The sequence below is a fragment of the Rhinatrema bivittatum genome, chromosome 15 (assembly GCF_901001135.1).
Source record: "Rhinatrema bivittatum chromosome 15, aRhiBiv1.1, whole genome shotgun sequence".
Lineage (NCBI taxonomy): Eukaryota > Metazoa > Chordata > Amphibia > Gymnophiona > Rhinatrematidae > Rhinatrema > Rhinatrema bivittatum.
The window spans coordinates 35,618,965-35,643,140 of NC_042629.1; the positions used below are offsets into that span (position 1 = coordinate 35,618,965).

A 24,176-nucleotide genomic window follows, 5' to 3' on the forward strand; every position below is an offset into this window, starting at 1 on the left:
CTTTCAAGTTCTGAAACTGCCATAACAATTGTAAGTCAGACCCCAGTCACTGCAATGCGTTACATCCTGGCAGAAATCAGAGACAAATAAAAAAAACCAGATTTCAAATTAGACTTTTCCATAAAACTTTTCTTTCGTATGTTCCTCTAATAATCCCTCAGCCTTGCAAGCAGGGCAAGAGCTTACAACCACGGACTACCTGTCGCTGTTTTTAAACCTCTTTGTATTGTTTTTTCCAGTACAAATTTATTAACAAATATACAGACAAATAAACCAAAATCACTCTTAATAAGGTCTCATTAAGTATAATAGTCTACAAATGGGCGTCCCCAAAGTAGATCAAAATAAATAGTGCACTTTTATTTACAATTGGCCAAAGAAAATCTTTTACTTACTTAACTAGAATATTATACTTACAAGTTAATTATGTAGGCATGAGTAAATACTTACAGATCTGTCATCTCCTACGTAGTAGAGGGCACTTTCTTCTGTCTTCCAGGTGCTACTTTTTCAATAAACAGTCATCCAGAAATGTGCAGTTCCTGGGAATTACTAGGCAATAAACAAAACTTCGGACAAAAGCCAATTAAGGTCCAAGTACCAGCGTTAGGTCTGACCCAGTCCAGCAGATTCAGATGAAAGACTGCACAATAGATAGCTGCAGCTATCAAGTCCCATCTGGGGTGCCAAAATGTTAAGCGCCAAGCCATTCTTTATGACGCTTATGTCCAGGGATACAAGAACACTTAGATTTTTGTAGAAAGCATAATTTTTTATTGAACAATATAAGTATTCTTGAGAGATGCTGATGCCATGCCTCTGACAAACAGACCACCAGTATCTCATCGTATACAGGAAGTGGTCCTTCATTTATAGATAACATGCAATATTGTACTGGGTTAGAAGACGCTAGAGTGCGTGACTACCTCGAGGATAATTTACATAGGTTGTCATGTCAACAGCATGATAAGATCATCCCTAGCTACCCCTGAGTATTTCTCCACGGTGGGGCCCATTTACCATCACTCTTTGGATTGTCTTTTGTTCTGTTAGAATCTTGCTGGTCAAGGCAATTAACACATCTGAAGTTGTGTTTACAGATACTCCTGAGAATAGAGCCTCTTATTGTGACAGTATAGCTGAAGTTCCCTCCGTTGGCTTTTGCTTTGTGTGACCCTATGATTAGGCATCACTATATGGAGCCAGCATCGACTGCCTGACCAAATGTCCTGGGAATTCTGCAAGTCATTCTCAATAAGTCACTTACAGTTCATACAGCCAAGGCAGGCTAAGAAAACAGAGGATTTTGGGTCAGTTTCCTTTCTCCATGTTGGTTTTCTGTTCAGGCACACTCATCAGTAGATGAACTGATTAGTAAATTAGAAACATGGATGGCAGAAAAGAAGACGACTCTTCTCAGCTAGGCTGCCCATCTCTACAGTCCCTACCACTCCTTCAGAGATCATCTTTGCCTCTCCTGTGCTTTCTTGTATTCTGATAGCGTCTTTCTCCAACACATCCACCACCCTCTCTGTAAAGAAATATTTCCTTAGAGTACTTCTGAGGCTACCCTCTTTCACCCCCTTCCCAGGACCTCTCATTCCAGAGACTCCTTTCCATTGAAAGATGCTCGGCTCCTGTGCATTGATTTCTTTGCAATTAATCCTTTCTTTAAGACTTTCTATGCCTTTTAGTATAAGTGATTTAACAGGTAAATTCCCAGCACAGTTTGGTGATCAGTTTTGCACCATTGTTCAAGAAATACGTGAAGTAATATCTATGGGAAACTTGATTTAATTCAGTCATTTAAATTGTGGATTTCTCTTGTTGATTTAAATCATGATTTTAATCAATTATTTTAAGCATCTTGATTTAAATCAATTTACATCAATTTTAAGCACCTTGATTTAAATCAGTCCATCCTGGTTGAAACTAGACTGCAAGAAATCAAAGCACTCAAATTCTACTGATCATGGGTAAGGATGTTTGAATTTCTTTAAAAGAGGCTCATTGCTTGATTCAAAAAATCTGTGAGTTCATTAAATCGGACTAAAGAGCTTCTTTTCAAGCAAAAGACACCTTTTGAGGGCAATAATGATGCTGGCTGTGGGGCTTGCGACTGCAAGTTGAATCCAGTAACCTGTTTAACTCCCGTAAACATTTTTGTCTCATTCAATGTAGCTGTACCTTTTATAGAGCAAAATACTTCTGTGAAGATGCCTGACCAACCGAAAATCTCAAGCACAGCACATATCACAGACACTTCCACTGATCATAAAGTTAATAATAACCATGGTATTAACCAGACTACTACCTTACCTGGAGTCCCTACTAATGACCTAACAGGATCCACAGGAGACATTGCCACAGATGGTGAGTTTGCAGTTGAATTTTCCATCACACTTTGCACTGTTTTGTGTGGGTTTTTTGTTTTTTTTATTTTAAACTGCTCCTTTTCTTTTTTTACTGTCTTGTACAATAACCAGTTTGATACACTTTTTCTTCAGCCTTACATCCTTGCTAATCTGGGACTTCCTCCTGGGGAATCATGCTACGGCCGGGTCATCATGATATGCTACGTGGCATGGCTTGTGGTTCAACCTAGGATGTAGGAAATTGAGGCACCCAAATACTATTGATCATCAGTAGGGATGTTTGAACCTCTTTAAAAGAGGTGCATTACCTGATCCAAAAACTTTGTGTGCTCAAGAACCTCTTTTCACATAAAAGGCGCATTTTGACAGTGATAATATTACCCCGGGAGGCTTGTGAGCCATGTTAGGACTGGCATGCATAATGCAGATGCAAAGGTCAGAGTACATGGCGTAAAGTACAGGCAAAGATTTATAAATGCAATCTCCATATATTATTTGTCTCCCCTAACTTGTCCTTGCCCCTTTATGTGGTGGTTTACAAGGCACATCATTTTACTTGCCTTACGTGGAGGCCTTCTCAATAGTATGGATCGGTCCGGAGGGGGAAATAATGCACGTGGATCACACTTTTAAATCTAAATGTTTGTTTCCAAGGGAAAATGGACTTGCAGAAAAAGCAAGTACAGATCTCCGCGGCTACTCTTACCTGAGGCTATAATCAAAGCAAAACTTGTCCCCCTTTGCTATGATGATTGTTACAAAGCCCGCAGATTAAAAAAAAAAAGTCTCCGTGGACTTTGCATCAGTGTGGACACTGATTATTTCTCCTTAAATCTGTCAGTATTGTGTTCTGTTCTACCTATTTATCTGGATGCTTCTTGGTTAGTTGTGGGCCTCCAAGGGAAACACTGACATTAACTTGCTACAAAAGGAAAATGTCCTTTTGGAAGCTGAATAAATGGAGGAGACCTGCGTTTCCTGTTTTTGTTATTTAGGAAGCTGGAAGACAGACAGTAACATTGGTGCAGCGGAAGAAAATGTTGCAGAGAATTCCCCCGATGAGCAGGAAGTTTTACTGGGCAGCGATCACGGGAAAGGCGATAATGCAGTGAAACAGGGTCCAGGCCAAGGCCTTTTTGGGGAAGAGAGTGAGACTCATTCTTTTACTTTTTTTTTTTTTATGTTAATGAGATGGGAGATGTATTTTTTTCTTTTTGAAATTATTTTCAAATTCAAATACAAGGAAAAAAGAAGAAAATTAATCACATCATGTCAGATCAAAACAATAGTTCTAAATCTAAAGAAATAAAGTAGAAAAAAAGTGTTGCAATCTACAGCCCAGAGAAATGGGAAGGAGAACTGGCCTGAAAGAGAGAAACTTCCCAAAAAAAATACAGAGGTCGATTGTGAGACCCGCGCCCCGATTTTATAACATGCGCGCGCATGGGGAATTTTATAACTTACATGTGGCAAAGCGATCGGCCGGTCCTCAGTTCCCTCCCAGTCCGCTCCATTTAAGGAGCGGACTGGGAAGGAACTTTCCTATCCTTAACCCTACTCTTCCCCCTCTCCACCCCAACCCCTAAATCTATCCCAGCTATCCCTTTTTATTTTTTTTTTAACTTCATGCCCCAAGTTGAAATAAGTTGCGTGCGCCAGCGGCTGCCAGCGTGCGAGTAATCGGGACAGCGCAAAATGGCACTGTCCCGGCCCGCGCCCCTCCTCGCCCAGACCACGCCCCTGCCTGCCTCTTTTGCAAGTTCCGGCACTTCTGCGCCTAACAGGGCCTGTTCTAAAATGCGCGCGGCACGCACGAGGCCTGGCCACACATGTAACTCCTGGTTTTTATTTGCGTGGCCCTTTTAAAATCATACCGACAGTGAGATAACCCAAATGTCTAGGGCTGCCTCCACATCAATGTCAATCAATGCCTTTAGAGGTGTTCTGGGACGGTGTTAAGTTAGCCTGATGAACGTATCCAGGTAAAGTTTAAGATAGTCTGGCATATTCGGTTTGGTGGCTGTGTCACCGAATATCCTGCCACAGTTAGCTGGATAAATTTATCGGGATAATTTTGCTAGCCAGACAGCAGCTGAAAATGGACCACAATTGTTTTCTTTTCTCCCAGCCTTTATTTTTAGTGAATCTCCCAAAAAACAATAATTTGTTTTTGGAGGTTAGGTCAGTTTTTCTGTGTGTCCCCTTCGGTTAATTTTCATCATTGGGATAGAAACCCTTTAAACTCTGCACTATATGCAAACAGAAGATGTTGAGTTTGGACTTCCATGACCTCTGCTTCCACTGCCCAGGACCCTTCCATATGAGCCGTCATGCAGCGTGTGGAAGAATGTCCCCCTCCAGCACTTTCTTACAGGGAACTCAAACTAAGAGGGAAAAAAAAGAGTTCAGAGGGATCAGAACCTAAAAAGAGAAGGTCAGATTGGGGCACCAGAAAGAAAAAAAAAAAAAAAGAACTCCTCCATCGGTGCCGAGAAGCAAACGCTCCCACAAGATGGCGCCATCCTCCAGTGCTGATATTTTGGCATCATGGTACTAAGGACTCAAGCAACTATGCTTTTGGTGCCAAAACTTCTTCACTTCTGTGCAAAGATGCTGTTTCTAAACCGCTTGTTGGGAGAAGCACTCTTCCCATACTGATCCTGGAATTGAGCACCCCTTCAGTGGTTTTCCCTCTGCCTGCTCCTGAATTTCATCCCTTCATGCAGAAGCTGTGATTGGAGTTTGTCAGTATTAATAGGTTCACTGTATGAGTGTGGTAAGACAGAAGGCCAGTATCCCCAAGGCAGCTCCTCTGGTGAGATCCACCACCCCAGACAGAAGACCGGTATCCTGCAGGACCCGCTACCTAAAACACAACGCACCACACTCATACCCTGAATTATACACTTGGTTATGCTTCAGAAAGCAATACAGCAGAGATAATGCACAGATATAGTAAAAGCAATTGTTATGATGATAATGCAGTATAATTCTTTCCTTTACTGATGTTAAAAGGGCCCAGGAAAGCAGCCTGGCTCTGTTCCTCTAGAAGTTCAGGATATTTTCTCTCTCCCTTTCTCCTCTCTTTTTCTCTCTCTTACTCTCTCACACACACTCTCTCTCTCACACTCATGGTCCTCTGTTAGTTATACACCCTCCGTCTGCACATCTGAACAGGCAGGCATAGGTGCACACAAGCACGCATGCAAGCTCACACTAGTGTGCACAAGTGAGTGCAGAACTTATCCAGCTATGTTTAAAACACATGCAGCATGTTTTTTGATACGCGAACATGTTGGATTTTATATAGTGTGCACAATATCAAATATCGCATGCACATGTGCGTCCATAAAGCTGCATATATGGGCAAATCCAAAATAAACACACATGAGCTTCATTCAGCAGCTATAATGCAAACACACAAGTGCAGTAAGCATTTCATAGTCCATATAATCTCAAAAAGGCTTTATTAATTCAATAAGCGGCAATTCCACTGTTTTAGAAGAAACTTCTTTTAAAGGGTCCCCCGACACAGACCCTGTGTTTCGCCAAAGGCTGCGTCGGGAGAGACAACAAATTTTTAACAACAATCTGTGATACAAACAAAGGAATGAATGATGGACTATGCATAAAAGGGCAAACCGGAAAACTCAAGTGAAAAAGCTCCATTCTAACTCGTTATTCAGCCCATTCGGTGTTATTCATCCCATTCGGTTGAGTTTGCCAGTGTTTTGATTGGTTCCTGCCTGGCTGTAATTTGATTGGTCTTCAGCTCTTGCAATGCCGATTGGCTCAGCATTTCATGCCATTTCGAGTAGCTTTTAAATCTCCGTTGTACTGTACGCATGTGAAGTGTTACTACTAACTACAACAGTATGTGTGATGATTTTCCTGTTTACAGTAGTATGTCAGTTTGCCCTTTTATGCATAGTCCATCGTTAATTCCTTTGTTTGTATCCACAGATTGTTAAAAAATTGTTATCCCTCCCGATGCAGCCTTTGGCGAAACACAGGGTCTGTGTCGGGGGACCCTTTAAAAGAAGTGTCTTCTAAAACAGTGGAGTTGCCGCTTATTGAATTAATAAAGCCTTTTTTTGAGATTATATGGACTATGAAATGCTTACTGCACTTGTTGTGTTTGCATATATGGGCCCCCATGCATGCCTGCTTGTTTTAAAGTTATCCTCTTTGTGTTTCGACTTAAATTATATCAACCTACACGAGAGCTCAGATGTAGTCAGGGGTTACCGTTCGGTGTCCCCACAGCATGGGTGCTGTATCTGGCTCAGTATAGATCTAGGACCTTTTCAGTGCCAGCACTGGTCCTATGAAATACTGTGCCCTAGAGATTAGACAAGACAGAGTACCTGGCTTTTCGGAAAAAAAGTGTTTTGGTTTTTTTTAATGTTTTGCCGTAGTCTTCTTTCTGCTGGTATTAGTGTTATGGCTTCAGTTGTTCAGAAAATAATGAAGAGGTTTGTTAATATTTTGCTCGCATTGGTGGTGTGCTGGTGGCCCTTATCTTGGATCTCGGTGAGATTTTTACATTTTTTAAATGTTATGGTTGCATATTTTACTGTGATTTTGCATTTTTGTATTCTGCTTTAGGCAATCTTCGGGTTAGGGAAGGGGTATATACATTTTCATTAATAAAACTCTATGGCTTTAGAGGCTTAAGTGGCCCTGGGTTCTCCCTTATGGCCGGCAAGTTGAGCTCTGCTACTTTTTTCTTTACAGATAGAGCACCACTGGCAGGCAGGAATGGAAAGACTATTCTTGTGCTAATCCTCAGGGTTGCAGCCTGGGGTAGCAGTGATATGCTTATTTATGTTTGTGTTAAATAAAATGTATAAATCGCCTATACCCAAAGGACTAGGCCATCAACAACTCCAATATGCATTAAAAAAAAAAAGGTACAGGCATGCACCACAAGAAAATAAAAATTCTTCATCAACCACATATATTGACCCAGACTCAATTAGATTCCTAAATTAGCCATTTTTAAATTGAGAGAGAGGTTTTCAGCACCACTTTGAATGTTTTAATACAGCTTAACTGCCATAGCCCTTCCGGCAATGAGTTCCAAAAGGTTGGCGCTGCTACAGAGAGCGCGTTCTCTCGTTTCACTGAGCCTAGCTTACCTAGTAAACAGCACATCAAGGAGTCCACGTTGTTGAGATCTTAACACCTGACAGGGCTGGAAAAGCTGTACAAAGGCATTAACCCATGGTCATTTGTTTGAAAAAATTAGTTTATGAACAGTTACACCAATTTTATATTGGATCCGATAGGAGGGAGGCAGGGGGGTGTAAGTTCATTAACACTGGAGAGATGTGATCATTTTGCCACCTTCCTGATATTAACCTGGCAGCTGTATTTAATAGAAGCTACATCAGTTTTAATGTAAATCCTGGCAGGCTAATATAGAGTGAATTACAAAAATCCACCACAGGCAGGATAGAGTTCTGAATAACAGTGCAGAAATCAGTTTCAATCAATAATTCTGTAGCTCAAACAGCACCCACAGCTTAAAAAAGCCTGCTCAGATGACGGACTTAACATGATGATGGAACAAGAGACGAGTCTATCCAAACTCCCAAGTTTTTTATGCACAGACTGGGAAGGATTGATTGTTAGTGGTAACAGGTGGATACATTGATTTTATGTTAGCTGACTTTCTCTGAATTAGCATAAAATCTGTTTTGGCCATATTCAAAGCAAGCGTGTTATGAAATAGCTATTTTTGAATGGTTGATATACAAATTTTTAATAGGCTACTTATTTCTGACCAAGTTCATCAAACATGGATGAAAAATTGTATATTAGCATATATCAGCCCCTTAGCTCGCCCCTTTGTGCTTCCCCTGCTCCACCCCACCATTGCACTCCACCCACGACCTCCCCCAACACTCTCCCTCCCCAAATAAAAGCTAAACGCTCCTCCGACGACCCAAACAACCCTCAACGACACCCTTCTCTCTCCTAAGACCTTGGCCCACCTTACAGTTTTCTCCCCTCATTCAACTCCTACAATATCTGCATCTTGCATTCCACCCAACCCATATACCAACTCCACCACCACTACAGTCACCTCCTAATTCCACCCGCCCTCCTCTCACCTCTATTCTCTAAACTCTATAAATGCCACCCATATTGCTCCCTCGTCCCATCCCCACTCTCAAGTACCATTCCCGTACACATAACCTACCCTACTGAAGCCCCGCCACCCTACTCTCAAAGAATGCTGATCCCTATCATGGGATTCCCTTTCACCCAGTTCCTGGGCCTCTCCCTGATCTCTCTGATACTCTTTAATGCCAAATCGCTATTGAAAAAAACCCATTTACTAAGTGACATTCTCCTTGATTCCAAACCTGACATATGTGCCATTACAGAAACTTGGTTGAAACACTCCATATCTCCCTCCTCAACCAAATATCTATAGACTCCTATAACATTATCTCTATACCTAGGAATAAAAAAAGAGGAGGCGGCATACTCCTTGCCGCCAAAAAAGATCTTAAATTGATTTCCCAAAAGGTCAACACCCCTCCCAAATATGAAGTTGGTTTCTTCAAATCTACATCCCTCCAACTCTGCCTTTATATACATTCCCCCAGGTCTCCTAGAAAGCGACTCCTCTCCCCTAATTACATTTTTTGCTGATACTCTAGTCCCTGACCTCTCCACCATTATCCTCGGGAATTTCAATCTTCACGTTGATTCACATCCCCAATCCCCAGCTTGTGAAGCCTTCATTTCATCACTCGAAGCTATGGGCTTTACACAAATCATACACTCTCCCACCCACAAAGCAGGCCACGCTCTAGATCTCATTTTCACTAACTCCGACTTCCCCCACACTGAACCCTCTACATGCTCCCCTGTGCCTTGGTCTGACCACTCCATCATAAATACCACCCTATCCCTAAAACAATCTACGCACGCCCCCCCCCCCCCCCCCCCCCCCCCCCACACACACACACACAAGTACACACTTTCAAGTACCGGAAAACTTGCTCCAGAGATGACCTTATACCAGCTTGCTCCAATATCAATAATAAAATCGATCTCTCAACTGCCGAAAATGCCATCTCCTCCTAGTTCAATGTCGCCCTTAACATTGCTGGCCAGCTATGCCCCTCCGCCTCAAAAACCATTAACCCTGCCCACACCAACAAAAAACCCTGGTACTCCCCAGAACTAAAGATACAGAAAATTCTCCTTAGAAACACAGAAAGACAATGGTGCAAACACCCCACACCAGCCATTAGAGCATCTTACTACCTCTCTATGCACAACTACAGGAACACCATACAAAGAACGAAACGAGACTATTGTGCCCACAAAATATACAATGTCCAATATAATGCCAAGGCTCTCTTCGCCATCTTCACCGACCTCACCAAATCCCCTTCCCCACACACCTGACTCTGGATCCAAAAACCTATGCAATGACCTAGCTCTCTTCTTCCAAAATAAAATCTCCGCCCTTTCTGCCCTCTTTCCCCATGACACCAACACCACCAATTTCCATCTCTCAAAACCCACTACAACACTTTCCTGCCTCGAATCCACATCATCCTCTGAAATAGAAAATCTCCTAAAGAAAATGAAACCCTCTTCGCACCCAGTAGAAACCATTCCACCCAACTCCTCCTCTCCATCCCCAGCATAATCGCCAAACCCATATCAGACATAATTAACTGCTCCCTAGCACAAGGCAGCATCCCTACCATTCTAAAACAGGCAATAGTCAAACCAATCCTCAAAAAACCTAACCTTGATCCCTCAGTTCTCTCCAACTTTAGACCCATCTCGAATCTACCTTTCCTTTCTAAGGTCATTGAAAGACTAGTCAACACCCGCTTAACTGAATACCTCGACCAGCACAAAATCCTCTCCCCTTCCCAATTTGGCTTTCAAAGGGCTCGATAGCAGCAACTCCTATCTTCTAGCTATGCTCGACATATCAGCCGCATTCAATACAATTAGCCATGACATCCTCATCAATCTCCTCATAAACATCGGCATTACTGGAACCGCACTACTTTGGCTACAATCCTACTTAAAAAACAGACATTACACCATCACCCTTGGCACCCATGAATCTGACCCCATCAACCTTGACCGTGGTGTTCCCCAAGGCTCTTTGTTATCCTCCACCCTGTTTAACATCTACATGCTTCCCCTAGCCAAACTCCTCACAAATCTTGGAATAACCCACTATATCTACGTGGATGATGTTCAAATTCTCATCCCCTTCACAGACTCTCTACCTAAAGCTCTCCAACCATAGGACACCTGCCTTACCTCTATCGACCAACTCCTCACCATTATGAACCTCGCCCTTAACCCTCACAAAACTGAACTACTTATCATTTCCACCAACCCCATCCCCCTTGATAACCCCCCCCATACTCCCCAAACCATTCTCCCCGCACACTCGAAACCTCGGAATCACCATAGACAACCAACTCTCATTAAAACCATTCATTAAAGCCACCCTAAAAGACTGCTATTTCAAATTACATACCTTGAAGAAACTAAGACCCCTATTACACCTCTCTGATTTTCTCACAGTGCTCCAATCCATTATATTCTCCAAAATCGATTACTGTAACTCACTACTCCTCAGCCTCCGACCACCGCCACCAAACCCTTACAACTCCTTCAGAACACCACAGCCCGAGTCCTAACCAATACCCACAAAAAAGACCATATTACACCCATACTGAAAGACCTACACTGGCTTCCCATCAACTCCAGAATACAGTACAAATCCTTATCCCTCATACACAAATCTATAATAAATGAAAACACTCAATGGCTTAAACAGCCTCTCCTTCTCCACACCTCCAACAGACCTACACGCACTGTTCACCAAGGAACCCTACACCTACCCTCCCATAAGCTCACAAAACTTGCCTCCACAATGAAAATAGCTTTCTTAATAGCAGGTCCAACCTTGTGGAACTCCATGCCCCACGACCTCCGTACAGAAACCTGCACACCCAAATTAAAAAAAACTAAACTAAAAATGTGGCTTTTTCAACAGGCCTTTTTCTAAACAGCCTCTCCTCCTACACTACCCCCTCCCTAAAGGATACTTGCGCCTCTTCAAAGTATACTTAAGCCCCTACTCTTAAACATAACCTTGAGTCTGGACACAGTCTAGCTTTCCACCCCGGCCTGTACATAAGTTAGCATTCCCCTTCCCCCTCCATCCCCTTCCCTCCTTTATATTCAATATTTATATTTAATATCTATTTTACTACCCCTTCAACTACCCTCCTCCTCCCCCTAAGTCCCTCATTTGTACAGTCTCTACCTTCTTATATTTGTAAAACATAATTCTTATACTTCTTGTTTTACATGACTAAGTTAGTCGTTTTTCATATGTTATCAAATGTTTTCCTATGTTTTTTAAATGCTTTCAAATGTTCACTTATGCGTTCCATGTAACGGTTGTGCCTTTTCCTCTGGCCTTCCGCTTGTTCCTTGTAAACCTGTACGATGTGCAAACGGCTATCGGTATATAAAAAATGTTAAATAAATACATTTTAAAGCCACTGCAAAGGCTGGTTAAGATTTTGCATATAGGGGCCATGTAAATATTAAATGTGGATGATAAGGCAGATACCTGCAGGACTCCCATTAAAACTGGAGATCATTCAGATCTATCATTTCCACTTCTGACTTGCAAAGAACTATGACCTGATCCATGACAAAACTGTGCCAGAAATTTCACATTCTTGAAGCCTATACAGTAGGATCTGGTGATCCACCGTATCAAAGACGGAAGAAATGTCAAGGGGTTCCAGTACATAGCTATGACCCAAATCAAGGCCACTCCTGAATTCAATAACGCGATTGTGAGGATTTTAGAACTCAATGACTTCCTGATGTAGGTTCAGGATTTCATTGTCCTCAATGAACTTGTTCAGTTGTTTCAATACACAGGACTCAAAACAATTTATGCTTCCTGGATAGCATAAGAAAACCTGCAAGGAGTGGCAGTTGCAAATCTAACAGGGACATAATGGGATTGGGGTTGGGTTCCATGTGGGAATTAGATCTGATTTGGGTAAATGTAGATAAAATTGCTACTGGGTAGACTAGATGGGCCTTTTGGTCTTTATTTTCTGTCATGTACTGTTACTTTAGTTTATAAACTCAGCTGAGGGACCATGAAGAACAAACCACTCAAGGTCAAGTGGAAGAACCAAGAGAAGGGATTCAATGGCCAATCCTATTAACCATCATGGGCATCTTTGTCAGTGGCGATCAGCTTTTGTAGGAATGGCTAATCCCTGTCCCCATTTGTATAAGGATTATAGCGTGTTGAAAGTAACAAGAAAATACAAGGTAGCCATATAGATCCTAGAAACAAACAGGATTCTTTGCAGGTTGTGCTAACTTTTGTTACACCAATGTAAGAGCAATCCAAAAATGTTCTAGTACTTGAGCTTTCAACATCATTTATCTCCTTCAGATGACAGAAAACTGTGACTTAAAATAATTAAACATTTTTTAATTTGTTGTAGGGAAGCCAGATGAAGAGAAGACTAATCAAGGTATAGTTGCCTTTATTTAAGTTTTCTTTAAAGCATCTCTGTTGAATCCCCTCCCTTACAAGGCAAATAAGGAGGAAGAAGCTATAGAAAATCACATGACCCGGTTTCACCCATCCTTGTGCCCTTTATATATTTTTTTTAAGTCTTTTCTGTTCACCCCTGTCCTCCTACTAGCAAATGTACTTGCAGTCCGTCATCAGAAGAGGCCAAGCACATCTTAGGGCTCGATGAAGTGATGTATTACGGTGCGCAAGTGTGTGCCCCATTGGATATACAGTACAAAGGGAAGTTAAAAAAATATGAATGTAACAGTAATCTTTGAAGAGAGTCTGCAGCCTCAGAAGACAGGAAGATCTGTAATGTAGACCAGCTTAAATGTGTGTCTCTCCTAGAGGAACAATCAACCCTTTAGACAAGGCTCTTCTCCATCGCCCTCCTTCCCATGTATTGGAGAGCGTCGGGTGCTCTCCTGAGGCTGGATGATGATCCACCCAACCCATGGTGGATTCTCAAGACCCCATGCTCCTTCAGATGCGTGCTAGGTGCTGCTGCTATGTCCTGATTTTCACATTGTCTGCTCCCTAATGTTGTGCCTTTCCTTTAGGGGATGGACACGAGTAAGGAAACTCTACATATCCAGCCATGCCAATTGGTTTGTCCTCGGCAGTCCATACAAAAGACTCTTGGAACATTCTGCGTGTGCCTCCTGTGTTGCTAGAGATGTTTGGGTTGGTTGGTTTTGCTTTTTTTTAATGGTTTTTTTTGTTGTTTTTTTTTTATAAAAGCTGGTAAGAAAACTCATTCAACTCCTTTGAAAGAAGTGCAGACACACCAAAGGGGGCACAGAGGAAGCTAGGACTCTGAGGTTGCTCAACGACAGAGAGAGAGAGAGAGACTTTACAGCCAGTGGCTGCTTTGTTACTGGAGAAGATCCCCCCAACCTGCTGTGTGCTTTAGCTCTGATGTTGTGGGTATGTGCCAGTGTAGTTCAGCCAACGATTGAGAAGCCCTACAGTGATCACCTTCTTAAAGTGCTAACGCCCCCTTTCCCATAGGACCTAGATATATGCCCACGTCTTGTCTGCCTTTATAAACACAAAGTTTGGACTATGTTATTCCATTTATAAAATGTGTAACATGATATTGTGTTTAAAGAAAGATTATGGCTTTTGTTTAATTACCTGAAAAGATATAATAATTTAGGGGATGATTTTGAAATATTGCATATAAGTTAGCTGGCAAATATAAAAGTAAGTTGCACCAATTTTCAAATCAAACTTATGCATATTAAATTATCCCAGCAAAGCCCAGCACATACAATTACGCCTGCTATTTGTTGCATGTAGCTTTGCTTTTTAAACCCCACCCAGACTTTCACCCCCTGTAACTCTTCTGTGGAGATAACTTTCGAAAGGATTTGTGCGCGTAAAAGTAAAATATAGCGTGGCAATTTTCGAAAGCTCATTTATGGGCGTAAAACCTTTTGACAATTTAGCCGTTTTGACAATTTTCAAAGGAGCAGGGCATGTAAAAGTAGCAATTTTCAAAAGCCCATTTATACACACACAGCCTTTTGAAAATTTCCTCCAGTGGGCCGGATTTTAAAAAGCACTTATACCCTTAAAACTAGGTTTTACATATGTAAGTGCACTTTACCTGTGTAAGTGGGCTTTTGAAAATTGCTACAATGTATGCCATAGAATTACCTGTGTTAAGGCAGGTAAATGGCTATTGAAAATAGCTACAATAGTATGTGTTATTTACATGCATAACTCCTTTGAAAATTCACCTGTGCAAGTGTATGCATGAGGCGGTCACGCAGTTTTCTAAGGGGCCCTGTCTGTGGGTGAAGCACTTGTTTTAAAAATCAACCTCTGAAGTACCTTTTGAAAATGACCCTCGTAGTGAAAACGATGTTGCATGATGAAAACATTATAAAGGTGAATTCGAAATGTCCGACTGGCGGACACAGAGCGGGTTTTAAAAGCCGGCTGCATATGCAGGCCACGCGTACAAATGAAAAGTAGAACCACGAAGGGATGGCGAATGGGCGCGGTCTGGGCAGGCACACGCGCTCTGGATTTGCCCGTGAAATTAGCACTTAAATGCTTTACTCGCATGGGCGCGCGCCACGGTCCCCCTGCCGCATAACTTTACTCCTGCTATGGATGACGTGTAAATTGTAAAACACAAAAGATTTAGGAGGATCAGCGGGGGTTTAAAGGTCAGGGCTATTGAACTAGGGAGGTTTGGAAATCCTATCCCCTACTTGGGAGAACTGGAAAGACTGGCAATGGCGTCGGCACGCGTACCTTTTAAAATCCCCTCCCCTCCCCCACTTCATGGTAGAAGCAGCATTTGTGCGCACAGGCGCCTGCCCGCTTAAAATTTGAGCACGCATGCGCGCACAGTCAGGCTGTTTTATAACGTGTGCATTTATACGGTGGACACAGGCTGACGAATGTGCGCACGTGTGCCACTGTGCAGCACTAGGGAAGTTAAAGCATAAGGTGGCAAAATAATCAGGTGTTGATGCTTAAGCAGGTAAATTTGCAGGGCAACTACTTCAGGTTCTCCGATGAAGCTTTGGTCACTTTGGCTGACGGCTGCTGAAAAAAGCTGATTAGCAAATGCATGTTTTATATATTATTTTTTTCATCAGCAAAAACCAAATAAAATCATTCAGATACTCATCAGATTTGATGGTTTTTGTTTTGCTGGTTGCTTTTTTTGTTTTCATTCCAATAGAGAAACCAGACAATCCTAGGATGAGCTGATAGGAGGAAGATTTAAAAAAAGCAGAGGCTGACCTTATTGTGGCACCCACCCACCCACAGCAGCTGCTCTTTCTGCGAGCAGAGTCTCACCTAGGTGGCTGCTTCCTTTGTCCCCTGCAGCTGCTGGCGGCACAGGATGAGGACCCTGCCGTCTCCCTTCCACCCTCCCGTTGGCCTGCTGCTGCTCCTCTTCTGCCAGCGCGGCCCCCGCTGACGCTGCCTATGTTTCAGTTGGTACCAGGCAGCCAACACGCCTCCTATCTGTCAGTGACCCGCCCGAGCTGAAGAAGAGGGTTGCTGATGAGTTTGGGCTACCAACAGAAAGTAAAAATTAATATGGAATGGCAGTGGGAGCCGCCACCACCACTGGCTCTCAGGCCTACATCTGGACTCTTTGGAGACAGTGGGAGGGAAGTCTATACATTAAGACCATCTGAGTTAACAACAACAACAAAAAAGATTAGGTTGATAATTTAACAAGAAGTAAAAGAGGAGTACAGAAATAATCTTCAAAACAATTCAGTTGTCTGAATGGAAAACAGCAAAGTGACTTAGGATAGAGACGATGCTGCATGGTCTGGTGGTTAGAGCAGTGGTCTGAGACCCAGAGAAACCAGAGTTCAGATCCCGCTTCCCCCACTGACAGCCCTTATGACCTTGGGCAAGTTACCTTCTCAGGTACCCTTAGGATAACTTTCAAAGAACGCCACATGGCTTCATATATGCAAGTACATGGAAGTGCGGAGAGCTATAGTATTTTATAACGTGCATATTTGGTCCATGCAGATTATAAAATACATATCTCCACCCCCAACATACGTACATATGTTTCAGCTCATGCGAACATCAGCGATGCATTGAAAGCGTGTACATCTACCCGATCTATAAACATATGCGTGAAAAAAACCCTGATTTATATGCGTAAGTAGGTATATTTTAGAATATGCACCTCTATTTGAAATCACCAGTTTGCTGATACCTCCACCAGTTCACCCAGTCCATTGAGATCCTCCCAGTACTTCACCCTGAACTCTCCCCCCGTTCACCCACACCTCCCACCCAACAACAGCAGACAACAGATGTATCTGATATGAATTGCGTTAGATAATTAGCAGGCATAAAATCATGCAAATGTTTCCCAATATATTAGTGTAAATTGCTTATAAAATAGCAACTTACGGGTATAACTCTTGGCCCCGCACAGGTAAATGTGCGCACGAAACCAAAAATACACACGTGCTTTTGATGTTTATAAAATAGCATGTGCAACTCCTTTGTCATTTAACTCGTTAAGATTGTAAGCTGTTTGGGGCAGATATTTGCTGTACTTGAATGCTAATAATGATGTCAGAATTATTTGTAAAGATGGGCAAAAAATCAGAAACGTATTATTTCTTTATAAGGCTAACATGTAAAGATGCTTTTTGAGACTGCTGGTGGTACCTTCTGCAAGCAAAATAGCCTATGGAAAGGGTCCTTGGTGGAGCAGAACAAAAGCCATTTGGCGCACTGATAATACAGCCTCATCTGCTTCTTAGTATTTTAGGAATAGTTCCTAGCTCTGCTGCTCTAAGGTTTGAAACGAACTCTGTTAGCACAGAAAAGCATAAAATCCCATAGAATATGAAGTCTTTTTCCGAAAATGTATTTATTATATGTACTATATCTTTTTGATGTGTAAAGATAGTTTTGTTAGGAAACATTTTCATCTAGGGTGCATAGCACACTATTCCTTTAACAAGAGATTTGCATAATGGATAATTTATTTCTAAAAACCATTTATGCCCTAGGTCAGGGTTCCTAACTGTGTCCTGGAGGCACACCTAACCAGACAGGTATTCAGGATAGCTACAATGCCATAAGCATGAGATAAGGTTACATATACTATGGTTTCCAAAGAAGGGGGAGTCTATCGCATGCCTGTTCATTATGGGCCTGATTTTCAAAAGCATTTACACTCTTAAAACTGGTTTTTACATGTGCAAATTCAGTTTACATGAATAAGTTGGCTTTTGAAAATTGCTACAGTATATGTCATTGAACTGTCCATAGGCTTTTGAAAATTTATAAAATAATACTTTCATTTACACACACAAAACCTTTTGAAAATTACCCCCTAAGGATATCCTGAAAACCAGACTGCTTTAGTGTGTATCCAGGATTGAGAAGGAAACCACTGCCCTAGGATATGTAGTCTTGGAAACTACATTTCCCATGATGCTTGACCCCATAGATCAGGTCGAGGGAAATGGGAGAATTTCCCACTCAGAAAGCATGAAGTTGGAGGGAGCCCAGGGTATTTTTCAAGGGCCATTCTCGTTCTTGGACTGCAATCCTGTGACCAGATTTTTCTAACCCCCCAAAAAAATAACCTGTTCAATTTAAAGAATTTTTGGGGTGATCGCAGGAAATCAGCAGAAAATAGCCATGTTGCTTCCTTCTCCCTTGGATCGCTATCACGGTGATCTAAAATCAGCCCAATTCCACACATCTGAGTTTCCTAAACTAGAGCAAAAGCATGGTATCCAGAGCACTGGCTGGAGTTCGAGAGAGACCCTCGGTTCTCTGATGTGAAAGGGAGTCAGGGGAGAAAAATCTAATGACACCTGGGAAATCCCCCCCCCCACCTGAGAAACCATGACTCGTTCCCATGGCATTGAAATCACCATGATCAGAGGCCACATCCTCTCTCCTTCCCTCATTAGAGAAATGTCGCCTTATCTTGTCATGCTATCGCACTAATGTAAGCCAGTTAGTGTTCACCAGCTTCTACCTGTATGCTTGCATTGTGGTTTCTTTCTGTATAGTCCACAAACAAATTGCTTGGTACATTTAATTGATGGATTTCTGTAAGTATGCTTCTTTAACCGATAGAGTAATTCACGTGGAGTGCATTTGTAATACATGTATAATAGGCATATAGTGCCAAATTTTCCATGTGGTCCTGAATACAAAGGTAGACGTATGCTTTAAAGCCCACACAAAACAAGATGGTTTTTAAATGCATGCAGGCCGACGTTGAAAAAAAAAAGCAAAAAAAAAGCTGAGTTGCTAAATTTAGCCTTGCGAATCATTTCCATATGTTTAGACTGGGTTAGGTGCCGAGTGCTGACAATCAGTGCTAACCACCTAACGTTTTCCCCACTGCAGTGCCCCAGGAGCCACTCACTTTTCAGGCTCCTAAATTTTAGGAAATCCTAAATTAAGGGTTTAAAGGGGTCAATTTAGAAGCCTGACTCCCAGAGTTAGTTGCTTAAACCCTTTCAAACAGGAACCCCAAGGTAGTCATACACATTGTGGTTGAATATGGGGTGCCTACATTGGGGTACAGTCTGCAGGTGCCTGTTACCAGTTTTCAAAGGAAAGGTACGCATGGAATCCTCAACCAAGATTCCTTTTTTGGCTGTGTGCGTAGTAGAAAATAAATTAAATTTACACCTGCTCATGTGTGTACGTAGCTTTTTTTATTTGTTGTTTGAAAATGCAAAAAATGTGTGTGTGATTCTAAACCCCGCCCACAAGAACGCCTCTTCACACGGCAGGTAAAAGGAGGCGTGTACAGGCCCCAGGTGAGTACGTCCACCAGGATATCAGGCGAGCAGTTTTAAAACCTGTTTTACTCGTAGAAGTGACTTGCAAACATTTACCTTCTCAAAGTACCCATGTACCCTTGGGCCTTCCGAAACGTTGGCGTAGGTTAGGACATTAGCAGCACACCTACAACATACGCATAATTTTTTTTTTTAAGAAGTTGAATATGGACGTGTAGGGTTCAAACTCCTTCTGAACGCCTCGTTTCTATACGGCCAAAAGTATTTGTGTTATGAAAGAACGCGCATACCAGGTGGCAGCCAAAATATCCACTTGGCCAAACGCGGCTAACTTAGTTGTGTTTAACTCTATTTTTACCCACACAAACAGCACCTAAGCCCTTGAAAATTAGAGCCACAACACAGATACAAACTTGGAGCCCATTGACTAAGCCGTGAATAAGCGATTAACGCACAAAAAACCAGCATTACCGTTATCACGTAATATTTTTACCTAAAAACTGCCCCCCTTGTGGATTTTGGTTGCTTTGCCTGCATACAGTTTTCTAATGCATGGAAAGCAGCTAATGCATAGGTAATTCCTTGCAAATAAAATAACGCACTTTCCCAAAGCCGTATTATTTCCCAAAAAGTTTGTTACAACTCAGTTGTTGCTAACATTTTTCTGGAGGTATTGGGATACTTAACGCGTGTCCCAATACCTCTGGCCTACTCCTTAAAGGGCTACGTGTACTGGAAACCCTTCCTTCCCGCCCCACAGTGTGCAGAAATCCCTCCTGGGGGTCTCAGTAGACTCTGCCACTTGTAGGGGTGGTCCAATAGTGCAAAAAGAAAGATGTAAGAATCATATGGCAACACACTCCACTCCCCCTATTCAGACCCCTCCCCTAACTTCAAAATGGTACCCCCCCCCCCCCCCCCACACACACACACACGAGTAGTCGCTGCCCCCACCTAACCTAAGAAAAGGGTTCCTGGTAGTCTAGCAGTGCTCCGCAGTGCCCCCTAGGTCCTGGGCCGGAGAAAAAGGAATGGTCATGTGCATTAGCCGGAGCAAACATATTACACATTACAATGGGATGACTCTATAATTTTGCTTCTAGAATAAAAAAAAACGACCTTGAAGATCTTGTGTGACCAGAAACGGAAGTGTTATGTGCATCAGAATAGCTTTCTTAGCGAATGCCAAAGCAAACCAGACATTCCCTGCCCACAATCTCTTAATTTCAAATCTTCCTCATCATTCAGGTGCATTTCCTCTTACTTCTGTTGAAAGAACTCCAATATTCTTTGCCTCTTAATGGCAGAGTCAATGCCACCTCTATTCCATGCAAGTGTCTTGGTATCGGTATGCACCATTCCACTTCAAAATAGCCATTCTTGAAAAAAAATGCAATGATTCAGAAAAAAACAAACAAACACTGGCTTCCACCAATCACTGAACCGCTGAGACCCACCAGCACCTTTCCTGTCAAATGAGTTCTTTCTAACCCCATCTGGGTACCTTCCCTTTCCTGCACCCTCCTCCACCCTCCCCCCCCCCCCACCCCAACTCGTCTTCCCTTCTCCATAAGCAAGGGACAGGCCATTAATAATGCATAAGGGTGCTGCCTGCCGACACCCCCCCCCCTTCCAAATCCCCAAACACTCCCAACCATCTTGCTCTCTCACACCCTCTCTCCCCTCTACTGAGAGGGGAACAAATGACAGAAGACCATCACCCTCAAACATTATCTCCAATGAAGCAATGCATTGAAAAGCGAGAAGCATTGCTCCAGATTCTCTGATAACCCACGAGCAGAAAATTTGCTGCTATCAAGCCCGTAGGTCGGAATTTGTTCCAAACTGCTTCAAAAGCAAAAATGTCAGGATAAACCAATCCGTCAGTAAATCTTTCCCCAAGGGACTCCGCCATCTTCACTCCAAGGAGCTCGTAGATCACATGGTGGCTGCAATCCTTAGTTACAGAGTCACTGTACCCTGCCAGTGTGAAACATGCAGAACTGCAAACATCATAGGTGTCCAATCTGGGAACAGAGAAGTTATTTCTCTCTTCCTGTGACATAAGCAGTAGGACGCTGCCAGGCCTTGACAATGAGGCACTGAGGCAACCCAACTGTGCTCAAAGAAGGCTGTACCTCAGCTGTGGACTTTTTCTCAAGGGTAACCACAAATTTCCTGGCATCTACCACTGAAGTGAACTATTTAGTCTCACCATTGCCCACCACACACAGCCTTGCTGGATAGATTAAACTGCACAGGATCTTTAGGTCTATGTAATTTGGTGCACAATGGTGCAAATTCTGATAGGCTAGCACAGATTTCTTATAAAACTTCAGTTCCTTAACCTCCGCACTGCTCTCAAGACTGCTGTTTTGTGCGCAAAGTTGAACAGATGAAGATCGCTACGCGGTGCCTCCCTGCTGCCGCTGTCTGCGGGCCCAGTCTGTGCGCCCGCTCAATGCAGAGCCAGTCGTCAATGACTCCAAGGCCCAGCTCTTGTGGCAGCCAAGCCTCCAGGAAACCCTGAAGTTCAGCATCTAATAAAGTCTCTGGCAGGCCTACCAATCTAAAGTTTGTCTGGCACAACCTGTTCCCCAGGACTTCCATCGAGCTTATGCAAATCACCAAGGCCTCCATGTGACTGCCCATCATCCTGCAGCCCTGACACTCTTTGCTCCACCTCCGATATCGTGCGACTGAATGCAGCAACATTGGAAGCAACTTCTAGTTTATCATAATTTTCTCAAACTTAGAATCCAAGGTTTTGACTACAGCCATGGTTAACTCCATGACTGCCGCGATGATATTAAGAGACCCTACCACGGTTTTCTGGGGTGCAAAGTACATCGGGGTTGGCCTGCAAGGCTGAAAGCTGATTTATCCCCACTGAAAGAAACGTTCCCAGTACAGCAGAACTTCCCAAACTGTGAGGCAGGACCCCCCAGTGGGGGTCAAAGAACCTTCAGCTGGGATCTCAGGTGCTTTCAAAGGTCAGCACTCTTCGAGCAGCAGCAGCATTAACATAGAAGTCAGTGTGGGGCCCATGAGCCAGCCATGACAGACCCTATCCCAACATGGCCTGAAGATATGGGGAGGCCCAAGAGCAAGAATATATGTGTATGTGAATCTGATGACTGGTGAGTGTGCATGTAGAGAGCAAGAGCCTGTGTGTTTGTGTGTGTGTGCATGAGCGACAGAGTGAGTCTGTGTATGAGAGAATGAATATATGTATGTGTGTGAGTCTGTGTATCACATGCTCACACACACAATATGTGTGTGAGTACGGGCATGTGTATGAAAAGAGGGGTTGTGTGAGAGAATGAACACGTGTAAGTGTGTCTGAGAGAGAGGATAAAGTTTATGTATTCCCTCTCCCCTAATTCACAACTCAGGGTAACTAGAAATGAAAAAAATCCAAGCCAGAACCCGAACATCCAGGTATGGAGAGATTTTTTTAAATCCTTATTAGTTTTAATTATTGGGTGTTATCTGATGTTTCTGCTGGGTTGAAATATATTATTGTTGTTTGGGAAATGTATAACTTTTTAATTATTGGATGTTCTATTCATCAGATGTTTGAAATATTTCTTCTTTTTATTAGTATGGTTTTATTATGATTCATGATATAAACTTGATTATATTGTTTGATGTTTCATGAAGAATGGTAATGTTGCACTGCATACATCCTCTGGCTTGTTGCAGTTTCCAGTTCAGTTTTTGTCTGCACATTTCTATTTTTGCTTTATGGTCTCTTTATTCTGTATTTGTGTCCATACTTGTGGATATATTTTGTGTAATCTGTGAGGCGTTAAATATCATCTGAATATGATCTTGCATCCATTTTCTAAATTTGTTAATGCAGTGCTGTCAAACAATTTTAAAAAATTAGCTTTGCTGGGTACCTAGAACTAGTCAGGGCTTTATTTACATATAGGGCCTGTAGGAGTTTTTCTTGTAATGTCTTATAGCCAAGTGATCAGATACAGTTAATGTCAGGCCAAGGTGTATATAGTCTAGGTATGTGCACTACCTCTTGGTTAGTTAGACAAAATTTGAAATTTGTGTTGGAGATATTTTGGCTCAGTTCTGTAGATGCAACATTTCTATATCTAAAGAATGTATATTTCTGCATTTCTAAGACCAGCACTGGAGAGAGTGCTGAGATCGGGGAGAGAAAGTCTGCCCACTGCTGATAATCCATGTCAATCTGTGTGTGGGGGGGTTGCCTTTCTCTCTCCTCCTGCCTGACTTCTTTACCCTTTGCCCCCACCCCAAGGAGCAGGGATCAGTTGGTGTGTGTGTGTGTGTGTGCGTGCGTGCACCATCTTGTTCCTCGCCTCAGACGGAAGGTTGCCTTGCACTGGCTCGGAGGCTCTGTGCTGACTTTTAATAATAATATTGTTGCCACTTGCAGATCGCCGTTGGGTGTGGGAGCAGCCATCAGTGGGAGGGGAGAGCTCAGTGTGCGTGGGCTTGTGGAGAGTGCCACAGCTCCTTTTTTCTCACCCATCACTGAGCCTACCCAAGAGGAAAATGTTGTTTTTGTCATCAGCCTACCTTCTCTTCCCACCTGCTGTCATCCACCTTTGGCTTGGAGGCCCAAATGTTGCCACTGACTCTGGCCAAGGGGGTTTATGGAGGAAGGGGTTTGAAGGGATCAGAGGCAGGAGGGGTTTGAGGGCTGGATCATGTGGGGAGGGATTGGCTGTGGATGGTGAGAGAGGGAGAATGGCAGAAGATTGGGGGGGGGGGGGGGGGGTACGAGAGGAGCTGGGGTGTGGAGATGTGAAACGAGTTTGAGGGGAAGAGGTGAGGCTGGGAGGTGAGAGTGAGAGAATGGGAGCCTGAAGGAGATGGAGGAGGTTATAAGAAGCGCTTGGGGGTGAGAGGATC

The 24,176-nt window shown here is 42.9% G+C and overlaps 1 protein-coding gene across 16 annotated transcripts in view; it reads left to right on the forward strand.

Annotated features, from left to right (window-relative positions):
- Positions 1 to 19,170, forward strand: part of LOC115076834 (serine/threonine-protein kinase DDB_G0283821-like) — a 118,376-nt gene extending 99,206 nt beyond the window's left edge. For 13 of the 16 annotated variants that reach the window (XM_029578786.1, XM_029578778.1, XM_029578784.1 and 10 more), the window contains 4 exons: positions 2,182 to 2,373; positions 3,371 to 3,523; positions 12,923 to 12,952; positions 13,738 to 19,170. In XM_029578786.1, the coding sequence (XP_029434646.1) occupies positions 2,182 to 2,373; positions 3,371 to 3,523; positions 12,923 to 12,952; positions 13,738 to 13,808 (446 nt within the window). In that variant the 3' untranslated portion in view covers positions 13,809 to 19,170. Of the gene's footprint in view, positions 1 to 2,181; positions 2,374 to 3,370; positions 3,524 to 12,922; positions 12,953 to 13,556 lie in introns of all 16 variants that reach the window. The other 3 variants (XM_029578779.1, XM_029578781.1, XM_029578785.1) reach the window with 3 other exon arrangements.
- Positions 19,171 to 24,176: the final 5,006 nt, after the last annotated feature.